The 22,098-nt window shown below is 54.1% G+C and overlaps 2 protein-coding genes and 1 long non-coding RNA gene across 13 annotated transcripts in view; 2 read left to right on the top strand and 1 right to left on the bottom strand.

The window, feature by feature from the left end:
• Positions 1-316: 316 nt before the first annotated feature.
• Positions 317-19,316, bottom strand: PLD3 (phospholipase D family member 3). 5 transcript variants are annotated; one of them, XM_029925083.1, is made up of 13 exons: positions 19,210-19,306; positions 9,288-9,320; positions 8,277-8,381; positions 8,097-8,171; positions 7,866-8,008; positions 7,190-7,373; positions 5,706-5,826; positions 5,495-5,622; positions 4,229-4,429; positions 2,155-2,294; positions 1,519-1,684; positions 900-999; positions 317-817 (listed from the first exon to the last, which is right to left on the bottom strand). In XM_029925083.1, exons 3-13 carry the CDS (start codon positions 8,301-8,303, stop codon positions 630-632), a joined length of 1,473 nt encoding a protein of 490 aa, XP_029780943.1. In that variant the 5' UTR covers positions 8,304-8,381; positions 9,288-9,320; positions 19,210-19,306; the 3' UTR covers positions 317-629. The 5 variants fall into 5 exon arrangements, with proteins under 5 accessions (XP_029780943.1, XP_029780945.1, XP_029780944.1 ...); XM_029925085.1 differs by lacking the exon at positions 9,288-9,320 and having other exon boundaries at positions 19,210-19,316; XM_029925084.1 differs by lacking the exons at positions 9,288-9,320; positions 19,210-19,306 and adding an exon at positions 8,944-9,033.
• LOC115280292 lies at positions 9,099-16,395 on the top strand. The gene is made up of 4 exons (XR_003903733.1): positions 9,099-9,249; positions 9,669-9,859; positions 15,918-16,006; positions 16,375-16,395. It is a non-coding gene; the product is annotated as an uncharacterized LOC115280292 (long non-coding RNA).
• A 229-nt stretch (positions 19,317-19,545) lies between the features above and the next one.
• The window catches only part of C16H19orf47 (chromosome 16 C19orf47 homolog), a 36,443-nt gene continuing 33,890 nt past the window's right edge, over positions 19,546-22,098 (top strand). For 5 of the 7 annotated variants that reach the window (XM_029926300.1, XM_029926304.1, XM_029926303.1 and 2 more), the window contains exons 1-3: positions 19,546-19,617; positions 21,154-21,255; positions 21,670-21,809. In XM_029926300.1, coding sequence (XP_029782160.1) covers positions 21,798-21,809 — 12 coding nt within the window. In that variant the 5' untranslated portion in view covers positions 19,546-19,617; positions 21,154-21,255; positions 21,670-21,797. The remainder of the gene's footprint in view (positions 19,618-21,153; positions 21,256-21,669; positions 21,810-22,098) is intronic. The other 2 variants (XM_029926301.1, XM_029926302.1) reach the window with 2 other exon arrangements.

The following is a 22,098-nucleotide window of genomic DNA, read 5'->3' as shown; positions in this document are numbered from 1 at the left end:
CATGTGGTAATGCCCTACCCTGTGCTGGCCACATGAGGGGGTCAGCCCGTGCCAGTCCACGTGGTCCCACATGCTAGTACAGACTGTCCCGTGAGCATTGCACACGGAGGGCTCGGCGTGTGCCCACCCACGCTGGTCACCCACTGCCACATATGCTATGTGCCAAATGCAAGCTGACATGCTGGGGTTCAGTACACGCCAAACCACACTGGTGACGTGCTTGAGGGCCCAGCAAATGCTACATCTTCAAGAGAGGCCCATGCCAGCCGTCCCCTCCCCTGACACCCCGCTTCACATCACTGAGTCAGGCACAGGCTGTAGAGACAACTTATTTACTTCTTATTATAACCTTGAGCCCTCTTTGCCCTAGAAAGGGGGGTGGGCCAGGGGGCCAGGCCCAGCATGCACCCCCATTTCTTTGGGGGCTGATCCCTCCCCCAGCTGGGCCGGGTCCTGGGGCCACAGCGTCAGGCCGGCAGGGGCAGAGGTAGAGGTGGGAGAGTGGGGGAGAGCGGGTGGAGCCACAATGGGGCACACAGAAGCGGGGGCACGGGGACAGGGTCTGGTACCCAGGATATCTGGGTCCGTGGGGGCCTCGCAGGCCTCGGCCTGTCTGCGGGACCACGGCCTCACAGCAGGCGACAGGCATTGCCCACGCTGTCAGCTGAGGTGTCAAGGTCATGGCTGTAAGGGGAGTCCCAGTCCCTTAGGAAAACGGCCTCCAGCTGGCTTCTCAGGCCACCACGCCCATTCTGTGTCACCAGCAGTGAGGTGCCCGCCGTCTCCGTGAAGTAGCTGCCAGACCAGTTGGAGGTTCCTGCCGGGTGGGGTCAGAGAGTCAGAGCCCGTGGCATGACCGGACTGCCCTTCCGGCCCCTGGCGGAGCTCGGGACACTCACCGATGTAGGTGGCGCGTTCGGTCACCATGTACTTATTGTGGTTGACGCGGGCGTATGGGATCCGGGCCTGGGCCTCGTCCGCAGGGACCACAAAGAGTTTCTGAGGGCAAGGGGAGAAAGCGAAGGGGCGTGAGTTGCAGGGCGGGGTTGGGGAAACCCCGGGGTCTGGGGTGGAGAGTGACACCAGGTTTGCGGGACCGGGGACTCATGTTTCCCGCAGAACTATCAGAGCCAGAACAGGGCCCAGCGGAGCGAGTGGCAGGAACACCGGCTACAAGGGAGCGCCCAGTTGCCTTGTTTGCCAGTCCTTCTAGAATGGTTCCTATTCGTCCCGTAGGTCTCACCACAGATGTCCCCTTTTCCAAAAGGTCCTCCTTGAACTCTCCCCTACCCCCAAGGCTGGCCCATCCTGGCCATGATGGCTCTGTCTATGCCTCCTCCGTCTGGGCCCTGCCCCCTCTCCCTGTGCCCTGTCATCCTGGCCGGACCCATGGTCTCCCCATCATGGCACGGCCTGTCCCTCTGGGTCGTCCCTGTCAGGAGACAGGTGAGCTCCTTGAGGGTGGTCTTCAGCATTGCCCTGCACGAGGCCCGAGGGGTGGGGGTGGGGTGCACTTACCACCTGGATGTCGGAGTGGGTGTGGTTGTCACGCAGGGCGGCCAGGGAGAGCAGGAAGGCCCGCATGGACGGCTCAGAGTGTCCCCAGCAGCTGATGAGCAGCCGCACCTTGACACCCCGCTCATAGGCAGCCCGCCGAAGCCCGTCGTCAATGGCGGGCCAGAACCTTGGGGATGGGGATGCAGGATTCAGAGGGCAGCTGTCCCTGCGGCCTCGCCCTGGGCCTGAGAGAGCTTGCTCCAGCTTCCGGGCACCCTCAGCGTTCTCCCAGTTCTCTTCCTGCCTCCTTACATCCCACGTGCCCCATCCCGTTTCTGGCTCCCATTCCTGTCCCCAAGCCCCTCATCCTGTTTCCAGCCCCTACTCCCTGCTCCCTAACTTGGGAAATCCCACACGGCACTCTACCCCAGGCCTCAGGTCCACCGCCCTGCCTCCAACCCCAGTATTGTCATCATTTCTCCCTCCCCCCCCTTCCTCTGTCCTGACTATCCAGACGCCCCCATCCCTGTCTTCTCTGTCTCTGTGGTTTCCCTTTGCCTTGGTCCCCCTGCCGGCTTTCTGGCCTCATGGCTCCGCCTCCCACTGCCTCTTCCACGGTAGCCCCCACCCTGAGCCCCGCCCACTCGGCAGTGGCACCTGCGCGGGTGGGAGAACTCCATGGTGGGCAAGTAGTTCATGACCGCGATGTAGATGAAACTCCGTGCGTTGTCCACCACATTGAGCAGGGCCTTCAGGTCTGGGGTGCGGCCACTGGGACACAGTGGTGGGGGCGCACTCTGGGGGGAGGGGATAGTCAAGACACGTGCCCTGCCAGGGGTGCCGTTGCAGCGGACCCCATGCACAGACAGATTGTCCCAAGCCAGGTCCTGTGGGTTGCACTGAATTCTCAGCCTCCGGAAAGGGTTGGGATTATTACCATGCCCAATTTATAGGTGAAGAAACTGAGGCTCAGAGAGGGTAAGTGATTTGTCTAAGGTCAAACAGCTGATAAATGGAGCCAGGATTTGAACCTAGGCTGTTTGGTTCCAGAATTAACGCTAGAGGTGCCTGGGTGGCTCAGTCAGTTAAGCATCAGACTCTTTGGCTCAGGTCATGATCTCACGGCTCATGAGTTTGAGCCCCACAGGAGGCTCTGCACTGACCACAACAGCCTGGTTGGGATTCTCTCTCTGCCCCTCCCCTGCTTGTGCACGCTCTTTCTCTCTCAAAATAAATCAACATTAAAAGAAAAAAGAATTTATGCCATAACACGGGGGTTCCCGACATTAGGGTCCTGGTCCAGCATCCACAGCATCACTTGGAACTTGTTAGAATTGCAAATTCTTGGGGTGGGGGCGGCTCGGGTGGCTCAGTGGCTTGGGTGTCTGACTTTGGCTCAGGTCATGAACTCACAAACTGTGAGTCCCCGCGTTGGGCTCTGTGCTGAGAGCCTGGAGCCTGCTTCAGAATTGCTGTCTCCCTCTCTGTCTCTGTCCCTCTCCTGCTCTATCTGTCTCGTTCAAAAATAAATAAACATTAAAAACAAAAGAGAACTGCAGATTCTTGGGCTTCACTGCACACGGCATACTGAGCCAGGGTGCTGGGGTGGGGCCTGGGAGTCTGGGTTTTTTTTTTTTTTTAATTTTTTTTATTTATTTTTGAGAGACAGAGAGAGACAGCACGAGCAGGGGAGGGTCAGAGAGAGAGGGAGATACAGAATCTGAAACAGGCTCCAGGCTCTGAGCTATCAGCACAGAGCCCGACGCAGGGCTTGAACCCACAATCGTGAGATCATGACCTGAGCTGAAGCTGGACGCTTAACCGACTGAGCCACCCAGGCACCCCTGGGAGTCTCGGTTTTAACAGCAGCCCCTCCCCCTGCCATGCCATGCTTCTGATGAATGCTCAGGCTTAATAAGGACCTCTTGTTACTTCGTCCCCGACTTGCTCACAGCCGACCTTGATGGCGTGCCTACATGTCTTACCACACCAAGCCCTTTACCTGTTTTGCCTCTCGTGACAGATCGGCAAACTCAAGCTCTGAAGGGGAGAAGGTAATAGGGGAACCCGTAACCTTCCAGGCGAGACCACTGGAGCAAAGGACTCCCGTGAATCATGTGTCCCTGAATCATGTGTCCCTGCATCTGTGCCTTTGTGCAGCCCTCCCAGCAGGACTCTGGGCATGGCCAGGTGACTTGCGCAGGGGCGGGGACTGAAAGGCACCCAGAGGGGCCGCTCCAACGGGTGAAAATGTCAGCAGCTGAAAACAGCAGCGCCTCGTCTACAGTGCTCAGTATCTGTATCCGTGGGTGCTGTCCCAGAGAACTTTCCAGAGTGACGGGAATGTTCTCGATCTGCACTGTTTAGCGTGGCAGCCGTTTGCCGCATGTACCTGAGTGCTTGAAACATGGCTAGTGTGGCCAAGGAACGGAATTTTTTGGCCACATTTAACTTTAACGGATTTAAACGCAGAGCTGCGTGCTGCTTTGTGGGCCAGCACAAAGGCACCAGGAGCTTGCGGCATGAACGCAGCTATGACTCCCTGTCCGCCCTAGAGGTGGCACATACTGTGACACCGTTTCTGAGAGAAAACAGGCCCAGGGAGGTGGGGAGGTGGCCCTGGCTCCAGACCCAACAGCCTGAGCCAGAGTGTGCGGTCAGGACACCGTCTCCCCGGCACGGGGCAGGGCAGAGACTGTAAGGGACGGGGCCCCTCTTCCCGAGGACTCACCGCTAGGTAGGCCAGAGCCGGGGTTCCATTGAGACAGATCTCCATTGGTGTCTCTTGATTGTAGCGAGTGTCGTAGGGCCGGGGCCAGGTCGACGGGATGGAGCTGCCCGCCTGGCCCAGGTACCAATAGGCCTCAAAGATCTTGGTCAGGTCTCGAGCGAGGCAGCTGCAGTTGTACATGACCACGCCCAGTTCCTTGACCTGTGGGAGGTGGGTGCTGAGCCTGGGGGTGGCAGCCTGGCACCCACGGATGACTGAACACCCACCCCGCCCCGCCCCCCCAGCCTTCCTTCCTGCCCCTTGCCTCTCAAGCTCCCCATCTTTCTGCTCCTCAGTCCCCCGCCCCCAGCTCCGCTGCCATCACCAGAACTGAAGTCCTGAGATGGACATGGCCTTGGCCCAAGGCCAAGGCCTTGCCAAGTTTCGACAAAAATCACGCAGTTATCCCGAGGTGCCAGGTTTCCGGAACTTCTGCCCTGCACAGAACAGGCTCCTACTCATTCGTAGGTCCTGGCGGGCAGCCTCCTCCTCCGGGAACCCTCTCTTGACTGCCCAGACTGTGTCAGGCATTCCTCTGGGCTCTCACGGTCCCTTGTGTTTCCCTCATTTCTCTCTCTGGTGACGCCAGACTCGGAAGACAGTCACCGGGGATGTCTCAGCCACGGCTGTGTCTTCAGCATCTCCCCAGAGCTGATATGGTTAGGGCGTTGGGAGGTTATTTGCTGAGTAAATAAATGACCACTGTAGTTTCTTTCCCACCTGTGCTAATGCTCACAGATCCTTCTGCTATCCTGTCAGCTGTCACCTCCTTTGGAAGACCTTCCCTGAGACTCCAGACTGGGTCGTCCTCCATCCTGGCCCTGACCTTCTGGGCTGCCACACTGCCAGGCGCCCAGCCTGCCTCGGCACTGGACTGCCAGTTCGCGGGGTCCTCTGCTTACCACCATGTTCTCAGCATCTCCCGGGACAGGCCCGGGCTTAGAGCAGGCACTCAGGGAATGAATAATGAAGGGCAAATCGGTGGGCGGGGCCTTGAATGGAGGAGGGCTGGCAGGTGTCATCAAGGATCAGAGCGAACCCAGCCTTCCTCGGAGGGGCAAGGCAGTGAGGGCTGGATTTGGGGATGCTTAGGAAGGCCTGGCAGGAGGCCGTTGCAGAGACTGGACAAAGAAGAGACTGGGATTGTAGAGGGGCGTGGTTGGAGGCCAGGTGCCCTTCGGGACATGGAAGAACCGGGAAGGGTGGGCGGGCAGGGTGCAGGCAGACCTGGGTCAGGGAGCGCCAATCCATGTTGGCGCTGCCGATGTAGAAGTGAGTCTGGTCCACCACCCAGAACTTGGTGTGCAGGACGCCGTGGGTCAGCTTTTGCATATCCACCATGCGGACCTGGGCACCTGTGACAGACACTGGGTGTCAGGAGCCGGCGGGGACAGCCCCGGGCCAGCCCGCCAGCCCCCACAGCTGCCCCTCGGCTTACCACTTTGCAGCAGGGTCTGCAAGTCGGCCTGCGGCTGGGGCCCATTGGGCTTGCTCACGGCGATGCGGACCTTCACGCCTTGAGGCGCCAGGGCCTGGAGCTGCCGGAGGACCTCCTCACCCTGCAGGGAGGGGAGAGGCTCTGAGGGGCTGGGCCAGCCAGCTCTCCAACCGCATGTGGCACCCCCACAATAAGACCGCTTTGATATTGCATTTCATTTGTGATCAGGACTGAACAGGCTCTCCATTAGCCGGTACTCAGAGAGATGACTTTACAGGCTGAGCTATGAAAACCTTTCATCTGTTTAATTACTGGTGCTGTGGCCCATGCCAGGGCCTCCCTGCCCGTCCTGTCCTTCCAGGACCTTCCTAAGCTCCTGCCTTGAGAGCATCAAAGCTTGGCACTGCAGGGACCTCCAAGCAACCCTCTTGGATGCTGGGGGCATGGCATGGGCTGGGGGTCCAGGAAGGTTCAGGGTAACTGTAAGGACGACAGCCTAGGATTGCCTGCTTTCCTACTAGAAGCCAGGCCCTGTCCTAAGTCCCTCCACATCCGAACTCACGGACTCCTCATCGCTGTCACTGGTAAGGCGGGTCTGAGTAAAACCCCCGAAGCGCAGAGGAGAAAACTGGCATCAGAGAAGTCAGTGGTGAAGGGCGATCTGAACCCGGGTCACCTGCCTCCTGGCTCTGTGCTGGGTAACCCTCCAGGGGGAGCCGGCGGGGACGGAGCACTCCTGTCATTTTTACCTTTTGTGATTACGTTTTCGGGTAGTGCTTGAGAGGCCCCACAATTTTAATCAATGTTAAGTCTGCCTCTGACAAAAAGAGGCAGCGGGGGCCAGGGGGCAGGGATGGGGAAGAAAGGAACAAATCAGTGTGTCTTTCAAGGAAGGGGTTATCCAGCAAGGCTGTTCCTTTTCACATCTTGAGGTTTTATGTTTTTGAAGTGTGTCTGGAGACCCTGACGAGGATATAAAGCAGATGCTGGCAGGGGGCCGACTGTTGTCACACACTGGGCTGGAATCTGCACAGATTAGGCCGTTTTATTCTCGTAAGTGGCAAATGCTAGCTACTAGTCCCATTCTACAGATGTGGAAGCTGAAGCCTGAGAGGCGCCATGACCTGCCCAAGGTCACATGGCTGGGAAGCGGGAGGCTGGCTTGAGGCTGGGCTGTTACTCTGGTCTTCCGTGTCATTGTGTGATGGGGTGGGGGCAGCTCATGGGTGAGCAACATCTGTCAGCCCAATTCCTGGTAATCAGACCCACACCTGACCTTCAGAGGCCTCTGGATGACCGTGAGAAATGCCCCCAGTCCAGAGCGCCATGTGAAGACAGTGGCTTTCAATCACCTGCGTCCAACCTGCTGTGTGAGATGTGCCCAACTGTCTCCTGGGCTGCAGGGGGACCCCCTTCACTCCCCGCACCCCCCACGATGCTCCCCACCACCCCTGCTGCCAGCCGGGGCCCACGCTGCCAGGTACCTGTTGGGCAGAGGGCTCTTGAGTGTGGGTGTCATTGTTGGTGAGAGTCCAGTAGAAAGAGGCGATGTCCAGACTGCTGCGGGCACCGGCGAGCAGGCCCAGCCAGGCCTGGCTGGTGGAAGGGTTGCTCGTGGAGGCATTGGGGAAGTCCAGGCCTTCTGGAATGCTCTCCACCAGCACTGCCCTAAGGGATGGGGGTGGTATCAGTCGCAGGGGGCCAGAGACAACTGCCTGGAAGGAGAGCGCTCACCTGTCTGACCAGGGAGGATGGACGACTAGGCATTTGTGCATCTGTGTGCTTGTGCTCAAGATTCCGTGCGTCTGTGTATTTGTCTGATTAGACGTGTGGCAGGCAGGCTGTGCGTGTGGATCTCTGCGTGTGTGCGTCTGTCCACACGTGTGATGGAAGATGCCGTGTGTGTCTGTGTGTGTGCGCTGGTTTGTTCCTAGACACGGACAGAAGATGATGCTGTGGCTGCCATGGGAACAGGGTTGGGGGGGAAAGGGTTGGGCGGGGGAGGGAAGACCCTGTGACAGAGCACTTGGGAGTCTGTGATCACCTCGCCCTGTCCCAGGCACTGGCTGCGCCTCAGGACAGGCCCTGCTCAGTGTGTTAAGTGTTCCTGGCCTGGCAGGGCTCCTTCCCCCCACCGCCCGAGGTACCCCCCCAACTTACTCGCAGGGGTCGTAGCAGGGGGCTGGGCGCTGGTTGGGCCCAAAGAGATGCAAGTCGCCGTATTCCCATAGAAACAGCTGAGTCATCAGGGCTCCGAAGCCCACAACGGCCAGGATGAGGACCAGCAGGACCCAACGCGCTTTCTGTGGGGAGGAGGAGGTGATCAGCCAGCCCCAGGCGACCGGCCCAGCCCACGCCTGAGACAGGCTGAGGGCGGTGGTGGGCTCCTACCTTCTCCGCAGCCTTCCAAGCCTCAATCTCATTCATGGGCAGCTCATTGGCGGGCTCCTCAGCAGGCACCTTTAGCTGGGGGATGGGGATGGCAGGGGGGGTGACAGGGCAGCTTGTCAGGGTCTCTGCCCTCTTCTGCACCCAGCCCCACCCACCCCACTGGGCCCAACATCCACTTACCTCCTGGTACATCAGTTTAGGCTTCATCTTGCCAGGCAGCCAGGTGATACTCGAGGTGATACCCGGAGCCCAGGCTGGGTAAGTGGGTGTGTCAGGGTCTCCAAACTGTGGGGAACAAAAGCTGGCACTGTATGGGCGTTTCTGGGCTTTGAGGGAACACTACTGAAAGCAGAGCAGTGTTGGGCTCACGGGACCCACTGGGTCTCCTTGTCTGTGAGCACGGGGTCACTGGCATGGGGCCCGGCACCCCAAAAGGAGGAAGCTGACCACTGGTCAGCAGGGATTTCGAAATCCCTCAGTCTAACGCCTAGCTTTCTTCCCATCATTCCATGGTGCATAACCTGTCCCCCTTAGCGCCCCCCCTGCCTCCCCCCACACTTAGCACCCATCCTGTTGCTCATTAATACGCTCCCCCATTAGCATTTTCCCTTCTCTGAGCTCTAATCTAGACATTCCTAAGAAGACCACTCCGGATGGGGTCAGTGAAGCCCCCAAATCTTTACCTGGCTTTTCACAGCCCGGAGACCACCCAGAGAGCCTTTTCCAGGTGGTTCCTCTGCCATCACCCTTAGGTACCCACCAGACAGCTCAAGCCGGGAGCCCAGGACCATCGGGGCCTCACCGCCAGCCTCCAGCCCATCCCCCTAGCAATCTTCCTCCACCTTACCCCGGAGGGGACTCGGCCTCACTCCGCAGGCGGCAGCTGCTACCTCCGCGGGGCCCCAGCTTCTGCCCCAACAGGCTGAGCAGGGGCGGGCGGGAGGGGGGCGGGGCCCGACGGGGGCTCCGCCCACTGCAGCGGGGAGTCTGCGCAGTGCGCAGGCCGCCCCGGATCACCGCAGGGAGAAGGGGGGCTCCGGTCCCCCCGATACGGTCCCGCCAACCTGGCCGGGATGCAGAGAGTACATGGCTGGGGGATGGGCTTTGCCACCCACCTCCCCCAGAGTCCTGGGGTGGGGTGGGGAGACTATAGGTAAAGAGAAAAAGAAACCCCGCATCTTGTCTACGAACCTTGTGAATTTTTGTACCATGGGCATGTATTACCTAGTCAAAAAAAAAATGGATAAAAAACATGAAATGTCAGTTACACTAAAAAAATTAAAAGCCTTACAAAATAAAATGGAGAGATCAAAGTTGAATAGTATGATTTCTAGAGGTAGCGAATAAAATCAGAAGACACAACCCAGGCTATGTACGGGGTTGGGGAGAGGGGGATGAGTGGGGTGGTGGAAGGAGGTGGGTTTTCTGTTGGAGTCTGTTTGGATAACAGTATTTAATGTCTTTTTAAAAAAGCCAAATGATATTTTGATAGGGATTTTTCAAATTTTGTTTCTGAAATCCAGTCTCTGGCTGGAAGATTAAGCAAGATTTCCCATCTCTTTTTTCCCCCAGCAGGATTTAAGACCGCCGCTGACGAAAAGAATTGGATAACCGCTCCCTGCCCACCTTTCCCAGTAAAACAGGGGCAGGACGCCCTCCCCTCCATCCATCCACGCTAGAAGTCAACAGATGAATGCAGAAAACGATGATGGCTGAGAGATGCAACAGCGTCAGAAGTGATTGTCTCGAGAGTGGGATTTAGGGTGGGTGAGGATTGCTTTTTATTGTACGCCTATTTTCTTTTCTAAAAATTGTGCAATATAAGCGACTTACAGAAAAGTAAGGGGAAAAAAACCATCTCTGTGCAGATTAAGAAATAATTATAAAGCGAACACAGGTGTTGCCGCGGCCCACGACATGCATTACTGAGCATGCATTACTGTGATCTTAAAAAAGAAGGGAAAAAAATTCCAAAAGAGAGCTAGGACCCCCCCTTCCTCCTCCTCCGCGGAAGATCCAGCCCACATCTGAAAGGATAATTTGGAACCCCTTCCCCCACAACGTCGGTTCCCAGATTGGCAAGGGCAGAGCACAATCTGGATTCCCCTCTCTCAGTGCAGGGAGATAAGTGGGGATGGGCCAAATGGATCCAGCAGGAAATGGTAACACATCAAGGTCATTTGGACCTTCAGAGGTCACCAGAAAACAATCTTAGAGATGGCTGACCACTGGGTTGCGAGGTGGGGGAAGGGAGAGTTGGGGCAGGAAACATTTTCCTTTTATTTAATCAATCATGAAGGCCTTGGTGAGAAAGGTTTTTAAAAAAAATTCTTTTTGTTGTTGTTTTTATTTATTTTTGAGAGACAGAGAGAGACAGTGCGAGCAGGGGAGGGTCAGAGAGAGAGGGCGACACAGAATCTGAAGCAGGCTCCAGGCTCTGAGCTAGTTGTCAGCACAGAGCCTGACGCGGGGCTCGAACCCACGATCCGTGAGATCATGGCCTGAGCCGAAGCCAGACGCTCAACCGACTGAGCCATCCAGGCACCCCTGGGAGAAAGGTTTTATTGAAGAATAAAACAGGTGCTGTGGGCACCTGACTGCCTCAGTCATAGCATGTGACTCTTAGTCTCTGGATTGTGGGTTTGAGCCCCACTTAGGGTGTAGAGAGAACTTTAAAACAACAAAAAATAGGGAGTTGGGACCACAGGTGATGTAAAATTAGGGAAAATAAAGTGAACCAAAACAAAGCTGAGGGAGAGGTAGGGCACGGAGGGGCAAGGCACAGGATCGGGCACAGTGAGGCCAAGGATCGGAATGGCCGCTAATGCACCACAACTAGGAAGAAGATAGCACACTTGTCATTCAGATTTTTAGTGACGTTTTGGCTTTCCACTTGTAGAGCGCTAACGGGTCTGTAACAATGGGTTTAATTTTAATTTCTGTTCTATTTTTGTCAAAATACACCTAAGGGACACCTGGGTTGCTCAGTCGGTTAAGTGGCCAACTCTTGATTTTGGCTCAGGTCATGATCTCATGGTTCATGAGACTGAGCCCTGCATTCATGAGGTGGAGCCTGCTTGGGATTCTCCATCTCACTCTCTCTCAAAATAAATAAACTAAAAAACAAAACACTTAAGGTGCTTAAAAAAAACTAGTAGGGTGCCCAGGTGGTTCTGTCGGTTGGTTTAGGGTCTGACTCTTGATTTCAGTTCAGATTGTGATTTTAGGGTTATGAGATAGGGCCCCAAGTTTGGCTCTGCACTTGGTGTGTAGACTGCTTACGCTTTTTGCTCTCCCTCTGCCTCTGCTCCTCCCCTGCTCACACTCATGCTCGCTCTCTCTCTAAAAATAATACATACATACATACATACATACATACATACATACATACAATGGAGACGTAGGTTAGACTGGATTAGATTATAAGGCAGTTAATTCTGTGGATTCTAGAGCCAGATGCCTGACTTGAATATGAGCCTCAGCGCTTATGTGACTGTTTGACCTTGAGAACGAGAACAAATTTGTGCCTTAGTTTTCCCATCTGTAAGATGGGCCTGGTGACAGTAGTACCTACTTCTCATAAGGCTGTTCGTTATTTTACACATGCTTATTGAGTATCTGTGTACCAGGTATTGTTGGAGGCACTGGCAATAGCGCTGTGAACAAAACAGACGCCGGGGGAGACAGATAAAGAAATAAGACAGTAAATAAATTGTTAGAAGGTAATAAATGCCATAGAGAATCAGGGAAGTGGGATGGGAGAGGGGTGGCATTGGGATTGTTTGCAATTTTATTATTTTTTATTATTCTTAAATTGTTTTAAATTTATTTTTTGAGAAAGACAGACACAACATGAGCAGAGGAGGGTCAGAGACACAGGAAGACACAGAATCTGAAGAAGGCTCCAGGCTCTGAACTGGCCGTCAGCACAGAGCCTGATGCGGGGCTTGAACCCACGAACTGTGAGATCATGACCTGAGCCGAAGCCGGACGCTTAACCGACTGAGCCACCCAGGTGCCCCTGTTTACAATTTTAAACAAGGAGGTCAGGAAAAGCCTCACTGAGAAGCGGATACCTGAGGGAAAAACCATCAAAGAGAGGAGGGAGGGAGCTATGTGGACTTCTTAGGGAGAGTGTTTTAAGCAGAGGGAATAGCCAGTGCAAAGGCCCTGAGGCAGGGGTGTGCCTGATGTGTATAGGGAAGAGCAAGGTGATTCTGTAGTGGGGTGGGCTGTGAGGAGCAGAGAACAGTCAGAGGGGTGACAGGACCAAATCGTGCAGGGCTGCCTGGGCTGTGGTGAGAAGGTCAGGGCCATGAGTATGTTCTGAGCAGAGGACAGACACGATCTGTGTAAGGTGTGAATGGTGGCCTCAAAAAGATCTGTCCAACATGGCCATAATCTCCAGGATTTGTGTGACCTCAGTTGGAAAAAGGGTCTTGGCAGATGTAATTCAATTAAGGATGCTGAGATGACATCATCCTGGGTTATACACGTGGGCCCTAAATCCAATGACAAGTGTCTCTAAGAGGAAGAGAAGAGACAGCAAAGACCACAGGACCAGGGAGGCCGAGATCGCAGGGATAGACCCACAAACCCAGGTGTGCCTGGGGCCGCCAGAGTCTCCGCCTGAGCCTCACGAGGGGGTGTGGCTCCACCAACACCTTGACTTCCCGCCTCCAGAATGGTGAGAATACATTTTGGTTGTGGTACCGTGTGACAGCAGCCACAGGACGCTGATGCGTGTGTGGCAGGCTCCCTCTGGCTGTGCGGGGAACAGACCTGGGTGTGTGTGTGTTGAGGGGGTGGATCGGGTTCAGCCAAGGGTTTGGGCCAGAACAACTGCCAAGGGCAGTGGCCCTGGGAGCTGATCTGGGGAAGGCCAATTTGGGAAAAGGCCAGAAAGAAATGAAATAAACGAACGAATGAATGATACAGAAACTCTGTGTGTGTGTGTGTGTGTGTGTGTGTGTTTTGAACATACACAATTTGAGAAGGGACTCCTTTGAGCTAAAGGGATTAACTCTTATCAAGTGTATAGAATGGACATGTGAGACGCGCTCAATACATGGAACAGTGTCAAGGCTCCTGATAGACAAAAAAAATAAAAAAGAAGAAAAGAAAGAAAAAAGGCACCATTTCCCCCCACCCCCAAGACATGGTTCTTATTTTTCACTGTAGGGCTTTAGTGACCATTTAATTTTTTAAATGCATAGGACGTCTGTGGAAATTAAATTATGAGGTTCAAGCTCCTAGCTCGGGTGCCTTTCCTCCACATCATAGTCTCCAAAAAAACCCCCGCCTCAGCTGGGTGAGTTTGCAGCATCCCAATCCCCAGATCCCGGGGGGGCGGGGGGTGCAGGGCAGGGCGAGATCAAAGTTGGGGGCAGGCAGCTGGACTGACGGAGCTGGGCTGGCATTTTCCGCAGCTAGGCTGTCCCTGCATGGCCTGTAACCTAGAACCCCGATGAGGCTGCAGGGCAATGCCCAGGCCGATCCTTGTGCTCTGCTTCCTTGGTCATGGGATGTATCTGCAAGGGGGGCCCTCGAAGCCCTGGTCCCTTGGCTTGTGCCCTGCCTGCCTTGGGGTGTGACACCACAGCCCACAGAAAAGGAGGAAGCAAAACCCACTGGGTTTCTGAGGCACGCGCTGGGTCACAGCTCCCTGAACACCCCACCCTTGGGTAGGGGCAGATTTGATCCCTCCTCCATAGCAGTGCTTTAGAGTGGGGATCATCTCATGGGGCGCCTGGGTGGCTCGGTCGGTTGGCGTCCAACTTCGGCTCAGGTCTCGATCTCCTGGTTTGTGAGTCTGAGCTCTGCATTGGGCTCTGTGCTTTCAATGCAGGGAGGGCTTTGGATCCTCTGTTCCCTCTCTCTGGCCCTCCCCAGCTTGCACACATGTGTGCATGCACTGTCTCGCAAAATAAATAAACTTAAAAAAAAAGGAATGGGGATCATCTCATACTCATCTAAAGGGTGGAAGCCTTGGTGATCTCTGACGGGTTTAAAAGGGGTGACTCTCAGAGTCCGACCCGCCTGGGTTCAGATCTTAGCCGTGTGTTCTGGGAAGAGTCAGTGAACCCTTCCGTGGGAGACAGGCAGCATAGTAAACTCCCCAAACCAGCTTGTTGTGACATCTGTGTGTCCTCTAGTCCCCTGTATTTGTGTCACAGACTTATGTGTCCCTTAAAAAGCGAACTCTGTGTCTGGTTTATTTCTCTACACCTTGCTGTCCAGCACCTCATAACCACTCAATAAATGTTTGTTGGCAACAGAAGAAATGGAATAGAATGGAGACCTTTGAGAAAAGACGTTCATAGGGGTCTCTCTAGACCTAGTGACACTTGTTTTGTACACAATGATAACCAGCTTGTGCTCTAAGCCCAGAGCTGATGGGTAGGGGCAGATAATGGACTTTCAGTCTGAAAGTAAAATTCAAGGTCAATTTAAGTTTGAGTCAAGCCACCTGAGAGGGCAAGGGAGGGGGCAGGCCCAGCTGGCTGCTGAGGCACCAGACTACACGACGGGACACATTTACAAACCTATGGACCTTCCCTATGGTTCAGAAATGGTCTTGTGTTTAAAGGAGCGGATTTTCACTTGATTGTGCAGACCCCTTCGGCCTGAACAATCAATGGTCTGAGGTCAGGCTACGGAAAACAGAACAGAGTTTTGTAAACTTGGTTTGTTTTGTTTTTAGCAGTAGGACCTTTATTTCTAAGGACCCCTAAAAGCTGCCCTTCCTAGGGAGAGAAGATGCTTGGCCTGAAAAACACATATGTAAAAAGCAAGAAAACAGCAACAAAAACACATCACAGTTGGTGAACATTTCTGAGTCGGAACTCAAAAATCTAAGCTGTCTCCTCCCTGCTCAGAATCCTTCTGTGGCTCCCTACTGCCCTCGGGGTAAAGGGCAAACTTCTTACCGTGTCCTCTAGGGCCCAAAGCGGTCTCCTGCTCACTTCTTCCCTGAACTTCAGCTTTGGGAGTGCCATGGCCTTCTAGATGTTCTCCAAGCGTCCCCAAGCCCCTCTCGCCCACAACGTCCTCAACTATCCTTAGCATCACTCCCAAACCTGCTCCTCTCCTGGGTTACCATTTCAAGGACAGCTATCCTATTCATCCTATGGGTCTCAGCCTATGTGCCACCTCTTCCAGAAAGCCCTCCCTGACTCCCCTGGAGCCCTTTTGGCTTCATCCTGGACCCTCCACAGCTTGTCTGCTTGGCCTCCTGAGGGGCTCTCCCCCACACACACCATTTTTCTCTCCTCCACAGCCCTGTCCCACCTGGATCCCCACTTCTGCCACCTCCCTTGCCTCCCAATGTCTATTCAACCCTTGAGTCCCCCTTCCATCTGAATGGAAATCGCTCCTTTCCCGCTCAAAAACGTATGCCCCCCCGCCCCCCAGAATCCTCAGGACAAAGTCTCAGCTCCTCACTGTGCTTCCCAGAGCCCCGAATGGTCTCCCCTTAATCACCTCTTTGGTTTACTGTCTCACTTTGTGTCCCATACAGATTTAGTATCTTTCAGTTCCCTGAACTGAAACCACACCTTTACCACCAAACACTCCCACAGCTGCTCCTTCTGCTCAGCACACCTTTCTCTCCTCTTCGTGTGCTCATTCCTATCAGCTCATGTGCCACCTCCCCCAGGAAGTCCTCCCTGACTCCTATGCTGGTCCAGAACCACACCCCACTTTGGGTTCCAATAGTCCCTGGCCTTCTCCATCCCGGCCCTGACCTTTCTGTTGCCCCAGCCCCAGCCCCCCGCCCCCCTGTGCTGTTACTGCCTGGTGATGGGGTTGTTTCTCCCACAGGACTATGAAGCCCACGAGGGCAGCGCTGGGCTGTCTCAGTCACTGCTGGTGTGCCCTGTACCACCCAGCACAGCGACAGTACACGGCAGGTATCAGTTCAATCATCTGTTCATTCAACTAGTATTCAGTGATGACTCACTGATAAGGCCTGTGTAGGGTCTGGAAAGATAGTACAAAACAGAAAAAAAAATCCTAGTAAAGACATTGTTTTTGGGGAGTGAAGCAATAGATAGGTGAAAAAAGAAGTAGGGGAGGGACAGAACAGCCTCACCATTGAAAATGGTTGATGGGGGTGCCTGCCTGGCTATTTGGTAGAGCATTCAAATCTTGATCTCAGGGTCATGAGTTCAAGCCCCATGGTGGGCGGAGAGCTTACTTAAAAAAAAATCCCTACTAAGTGCTATGGGCGTCTGGGAGGCTCAGTCGGTTAAGTGTCCAACTCTTGATTTTGGCTCAGGTCATGATCTCCCCGTTCGTGAGATGGAGCCCCGCATTGGGCTGTGCATTGGCGGCTCGGAACCTGCTTGGGATTCTCTCTCTGCCCCTCCCCTGCTCGTTCTCTCTCTCAAAATAAATAAACATTAAAAAAAAAGAAGAAAGAAAATGGTTGATGTCTCCGTTCAAAAACAACGCCACCACACAGCTGGGGGCAAGGCACTGTTCTCCCCGTTTCAGGTGAGGCAGTAAGGTTCACGGATCAGGGAAAACTCTGCTCAGGTTGTAAAGTGTCACGTTTGTGGGTACGGAATTCGAACCCAGGGCTCAGCTCTGTTCCAGGATACTATGGTGTCGGAAACCGATTCGTGAATGTAACATATAGGCAGAGTGTCTTTTCCTGGTCACCCAGAGAGAGGGTAGGAAGCGGGGCGAGCAGGCAGGGCCCCTTTTTACTGAACCAAGCGCTGCTGGAAGTACTTTATGTATTTAATTTCCCACAACAGTCCCTTCCTTAGCCGCACATAATGGTGAGGAAGCTAAAGACCCAGAGAGGTTAAGTCATTGGCACAAAAGGACAGGCCAGGAAACAGTGGAGTCAGGATTTGACCCTGAGCTGCCTCTGGGTCCCAGGTGTAGACAGCTGCCTCTCGTGTTGTTCGCCATCTGTAGATCTGTGGCTGCCCGCCACCCCCCAAACCCACCCCCAACGGCAAATGAACCCAGAGGTGGCACTGGCTTCCCGGATGCTCGCCCAACATCTCCTCCTCCTCCCAGTCGCTGAGAGGGACGTCGGAGGCTTTCTCCAAATATAAAGGATATGTTGAGGGCAGCCTTGAGAACACAACTCTGGCTCTCCTTCCAGCCAGGCTGCTCTGGGCGATCCATCCTTGGTGGAAGTTCTGGAGCTGCTGCTGCTGTCTCATGTCACATCAGGTCACATCAGACTGAGTCTCTCTTCTCCTCCAAATCCTCCCGCCTCACTCAGAGTAAAGCCAAAGTCTTCTTCACAGCCCATGACATGCAGATGATCTGCCGCCTCCCTCCTCTGACATCATCCCCACCCCTCTCCTCCTTTGCTGGCGTCTTTGTGATTCCCAAAGTATTCCACACATGCCCCCACCTTAGGGCCTTTGCATATGCTGTTCTCTCTGCCTAGAATGCTCTCCCCTCCTTCATGTCTTTGTTCAAAGATACCATCTCAGAAGACCTTTCCTGACCCCCTTAGTTGAAACTGGAACCTTTACCAAGGATTCCCATCTCTCTTCTTTTTTCAGCCTCCCTTCTTCTGACACATCATAGAGTCTACTTACTTACCTGTTCGCTTGTCTCTTACCCTTGCTAGAATAGAAACTCCACGAGTACAGGGATATCTTGTCTGTTTTATTCACTGATGTGTCCCCCACCCCATGCCTAGCACAGTGTTGGGCATGTAGAACATGCTTAATAAATACACACTGAAGGAATGCCTAGTGTTTTTTTCTTCCCATATTCCAGACGCAGCAACTGAGGCACAGGGACGTTAAGCCACCTGCTCAAGGCCATGCAACTTGTTCAGTACTAAATGCTAGAATCAAGTCTGGAACTTGGGTTCCGGCCCCCAGGCACACTGCTAGCCTCGCACTGCCTCGCTAAGGTAACTCAAGTGAGTAAGATACTTACCTCTCTGCGGCTGAGGTTAGACTGAGGTGTGTTGGGACCTGCCTCATCTCTCTGTACCCCTGATTCTAAAAGTCAAGGGAATCTGGGCCTAAGCTAGCTTGTCTCCTCCCCAACCCCCCCGGCCACTACTCCTGGGTTCCCACCACACCGTCGGCTCAAAGCTCTTATTTTGGGGGTGGGAGATCACTCAATCCGGCAAGGTAGGGATAGGGATTAAGTATTTACCGAAGCAAGGTTTGTGATGGCCGATGGGCCACCCCCTCAGGTGTGGTGACGTGGCAGAGATGAGAACATGGGGTGAGAACATGACGTGGGGTGGCGTGGGGTGGTTGCCATGGCAGAGGGTATCATGACACAGGGATTGAGTGTGCCGACACCATGGGACTGATGACAATGAAGAGGTCATGAAGGGGACTGCATGAGGGTGAGGGTGACATGGTTAATAACATTATTAGCCCAAATCTCCACGTCAGGCTGAGTATATCACAAGAATAAACTTGCAGAATCCTCACAATCATCCTTGATGTAGGTGTCCTTGTGTGTGACTTACAGACGAGGGAGCTGAGATTGCAAAGGTGTGATCAGGTGGTCAAGGTTACCCAGAGGTTCAGCGGTGGAGCTGGGATTCTGGCACATGCCAGGAACCGGGCTCTAGTAGCCCATACGGTGATGAGTTTGTGAGAGGTGACATGGGGAAATGACAGCAACATGGAGGCAAGAAAAACAACTGGAAGGCAGAGCCATGTACGGTGACTGTTAGGAGCAAAGGTGACATGGGAGGAATGGGGTGAAACTGACACAAGGGACGGGTGACTGCGATTTAAGGAGATGGTGACAGGAGGCGTGTGAAGGTGACACGGGGGTATAATGACAACTTAAGTGAGGACTTGATAAAAGAAAAATAGCAACAAGAGGAGAGCAGGTGACAGAAGGCGATGGAGACTTAAAGGGGGAAGACTGCAACGTAGGGTGGTAATGGGGACTTAGAATTAAGCGAACTAAGGGGGTTGACAGCGACATAAGGAGGCTGACGCCGACAGAAGCGGGGTAGTGACGATCCAACCGGGGTGCGACGTAAGGGGAGGAATAGCTACATAAAGGGGCACTGGATGACAAAAGGGGAGAAAAGCATTACGGCGGGAAGGACAACATGAAAAGGGTAACAGAGGCGCCGCGCCCCCAGATCGCACAGTACCTGCACTCCACGTCTCCCACTCCGGGACCCAGCCCCGCACGCACCTGGCCGGCTGGAGCCCCGCCCGGCCACGGCCACCCCCGCCGCGCACAGGCGCACTCGGGCAAGACTGCGGCCGGAGGGGGGCTAGGCTTGCGCCTTTCTCATTGGCTGCGCTCCTCGCTAGCGCGGGGCGGAGGGAAGCACCTGGGAGACCGAGCGGGGGGTCACGTGACGTCTGCGGCCGCACTCTCGCTGGTGGCGGCCCAGCGGGCTAGAGCGGCCACGGGCGGTTGGTCCGGCTTCCGGTGGCGGAGGCGGTGCTTCCGGGGCGGGCAGCCGGGGCGAAGGAGGAGGGTCTGACGTTTGGCGCCGCCGGGGAGGGAAGGAGGGCGGGCTGCACGAGTGGGCGCGGGCGCGGAGGGTCAGGTGAGGCGCGGGCCACGGGCGGTGGGACTGGGCCGGATGCGGAGGGGATGGATGGCGTCCTGGCTCTGGAGTCATTCTCGGCGTCGCTCTGCGGCCCAGACAAGCGACTTCTTTCTCTGAACCTCAGTTTCCTCCTCTGTAGAATGGGGGCCAGGATCTGGCATAGCATCCTTCCTCTGGGTTGGAGCGAGAGCTCAGCTCCTGCATGTTGGAGGCCCTAGTTCAGCGCCCGGCACACTGCACACTTCCTACTACACTATTATTCTTAGTACTGTACTGATGAAAATGTTTGCGCTTGGCATGGAAGATCTGGGTGTGGGGGCGTGAGATTGGAGGCCGGCAGATTTCGGTTCACGTCCCAGCCCAGCTTTGTGGCAGTCAGCCTGTGCGTTCACCTCTCTGAACCTCATTTTTCTCATCTGCAGAATGAGGGCTAATGGTACCTATATCATAGAGTCGTTGTGAGAATGCCCAGGGCTTTGTACCGTATTGAGTAAGAACTCAATGTATTGGGACCATGATAATCATGATTCTGAGAGTTACTGGTGTAGCTGGGACTTCCAAGGGGGTAAAGGGTTGGAGGAAGCTCAGAGACAGCAGGAAAAAGCTTGGAACCTGGAATGGGGCAAATCGACATCCTGCCACTTTCTATTTGTTTTGCCGGATCTCCTGGATTTAGGTCTTTCTTTTTCCTTAAAATGACTGATGCATTTCCCTCCAGTCAGTTAGTTTGAGAAGGACATTTTGTATTGCTGTACTAATGGAAAACCGGCATTGCTGGCTGTGGAAAGAAGGAAAACCTAACCTGAAATGCAATGGAAGCAGAATAGTCTGTTAAATTGTAGACAGATGTTGAAAAAATTGGAAAGTGCTTTTGTGATTCCATGGTGCCATGGACCCTATTAAGTTACACAGTTATTCCCTGGCATTTGGCATGTGACAGACAGTCAGTGACTGTCCTGCCCTTTCTCTACCTCATCGAAGGTTTGTTTAATGCATATGTACATAGCACTTATCTCCTGCCAAGCATTGTTGTAAGCACTTGGTGTTTATGAACCAGCTTCATCCCTGTAGCCACTGTGAGAATAGATACTCCTATCAGTCTTGGTTTTTTTTATTTTTATTTTTTGGATTTATTTATTTTTGAGAGACAGAGCATGAACAGGGGAGGGACAGAGAGAGAGGAGAGAGAGGGAGACACAGAATCCGAAGCAGGCTCCAGGCTCTGAGCTGTCGGCACAGAGCCCAAAGCGGGGATCGAACCCACGCACCACAAGATCATGACCTGAGCTGAAGTCGGACGCTTAACTGACTGAGCCACCCAGGTTCCCCTATTCTCGGTTTAGAGTTGAGGGAAATGAGAACCAGAAAGGTTCAGCCACTTGCCCCAGGATCAGGGTTCAGAAGTGGTAAAAGGATTTAGGTCCAAGCCTTTGAAAAAAGAGCTTAGCAAGGGAGTCGGATACATGGTAATTTCTTGAGTTTGGGGAATTGTCATTTTCTATTATTATTAACGTTCCCATTTTCCCTGTTCAGAAAGTGCTGGAGATGGGCTTTTAATGAAGGAGAGAGGCTCTTGGGTCCAGCAGGTGACTTCTGCAGCTGTAGGGAGAGGATACCGGTACCCAAAGGCTTCTGGTAAGCATGAACTGAAACCTTGCCAGGACTGAGCAGGGCACCTGGCTTGTAGTCATCCCTCAACCAGTGTTAACTCGTAGTCATCGGACTGACTTGGGTTCAAGTCCTGGCCTATAGTTACTTGCTTAGTGATTGCGGACCTGCCACTCTCATTTGTAACACGGGGACCATCTTAGAGGCGCCTAGGTGGCTCAGTCCATTAAGTGTTGGCTCCGGATTTCAGCTCAGGTCAAGATCTCATGATTCATGGGTTCGAGCCCTATGTCGGGCTCTGTGCTGCCGGTGTGGAGCCTGCTTGGGATTCTCTCCCCCCCTGCCCCTCCCCTGCTTGCATGCATGCGCGCTCTCTCTCTCTCAAAAATAAAAAACATTCAAACAAACAAACGTGGGGATCATTTTAACTTTCTTCCCCAGATGGTTGTTGGGAGACACTGAGCTGTGTGTACTCCATGCCTGGCGCATAAACATTCAACAAGAGCTACCGAACGGGCACTGGAATCCGGGAGAACTTGTTTTCGAATCCCAGTAAAGTCACTTGCTAGATGTGGCATTTGGTAAATGACTGTACCTCAATGAGTTGGGTTTTCTCGTCGATTAAAACGGGGCTGATAATAGTCCTCACTGGTGAGGCGGTTGTGGGGTGTCAGCGTGGTGCCTGGCCCCCTGGTCGTGGCGCAGAGTCTGTGCTCAGTCCGCGAGATGTTTTCCTGTCTGACGTATCGAAGCCCCTCTTTGAGAGATGCTGGCTGTCTTTGGCCAGTGGCAAAATCCAGAAGGGAAAGTAGATCTCAGGAGTCAAGTACAGGGCAGAGTGGTGTCGGTGGTCACGTTCATCAACAAGAC

This window comes from Suricata suricatta, chromosome 16 (assembly GCF_006229205.1).
Source record: "Suricata suricatta isolate VVHF042 chromosome 16, meerkat_22Aug2017_6uvM2_HiC, whole genome shotgun sequence".
Taxonomy (NCBI): Eukaryota; Metazoa; Chordata; class Mammalia; order Carnivora; family Herpestidae; genus Suricata; species Suricata suricatta.
The sequence above is the reverse complement of the archived record's forward strand: the minus strand, read 5'-3'. Positions and strand labels throughout refer to the sequence as shown.

Coding starts and splice junctions, on each gene's coding strand:
- PLD3 (XM_029925081.1), bottom strand. CDS start 8,839: ATGGCAGAGGAACCACCTGGAAAAGGCTCTCTGGGTGGTCTCCGGGCT. Junction 5,623..5,705: donor GCAGACCCTGCTGCAAAGTG/GTAAGCCGAGGG, acceptor TGTCTGTCACAG/GTGCCCAGGTCCGCATGGTG. Junction 2,295..4,228: donor CGGCTCTGGCCTACCTAGCG/GTGAGTCCTCGG, acceptor CCCTCCCCCCAG/AGTGCGCCCCCACCACTGTG.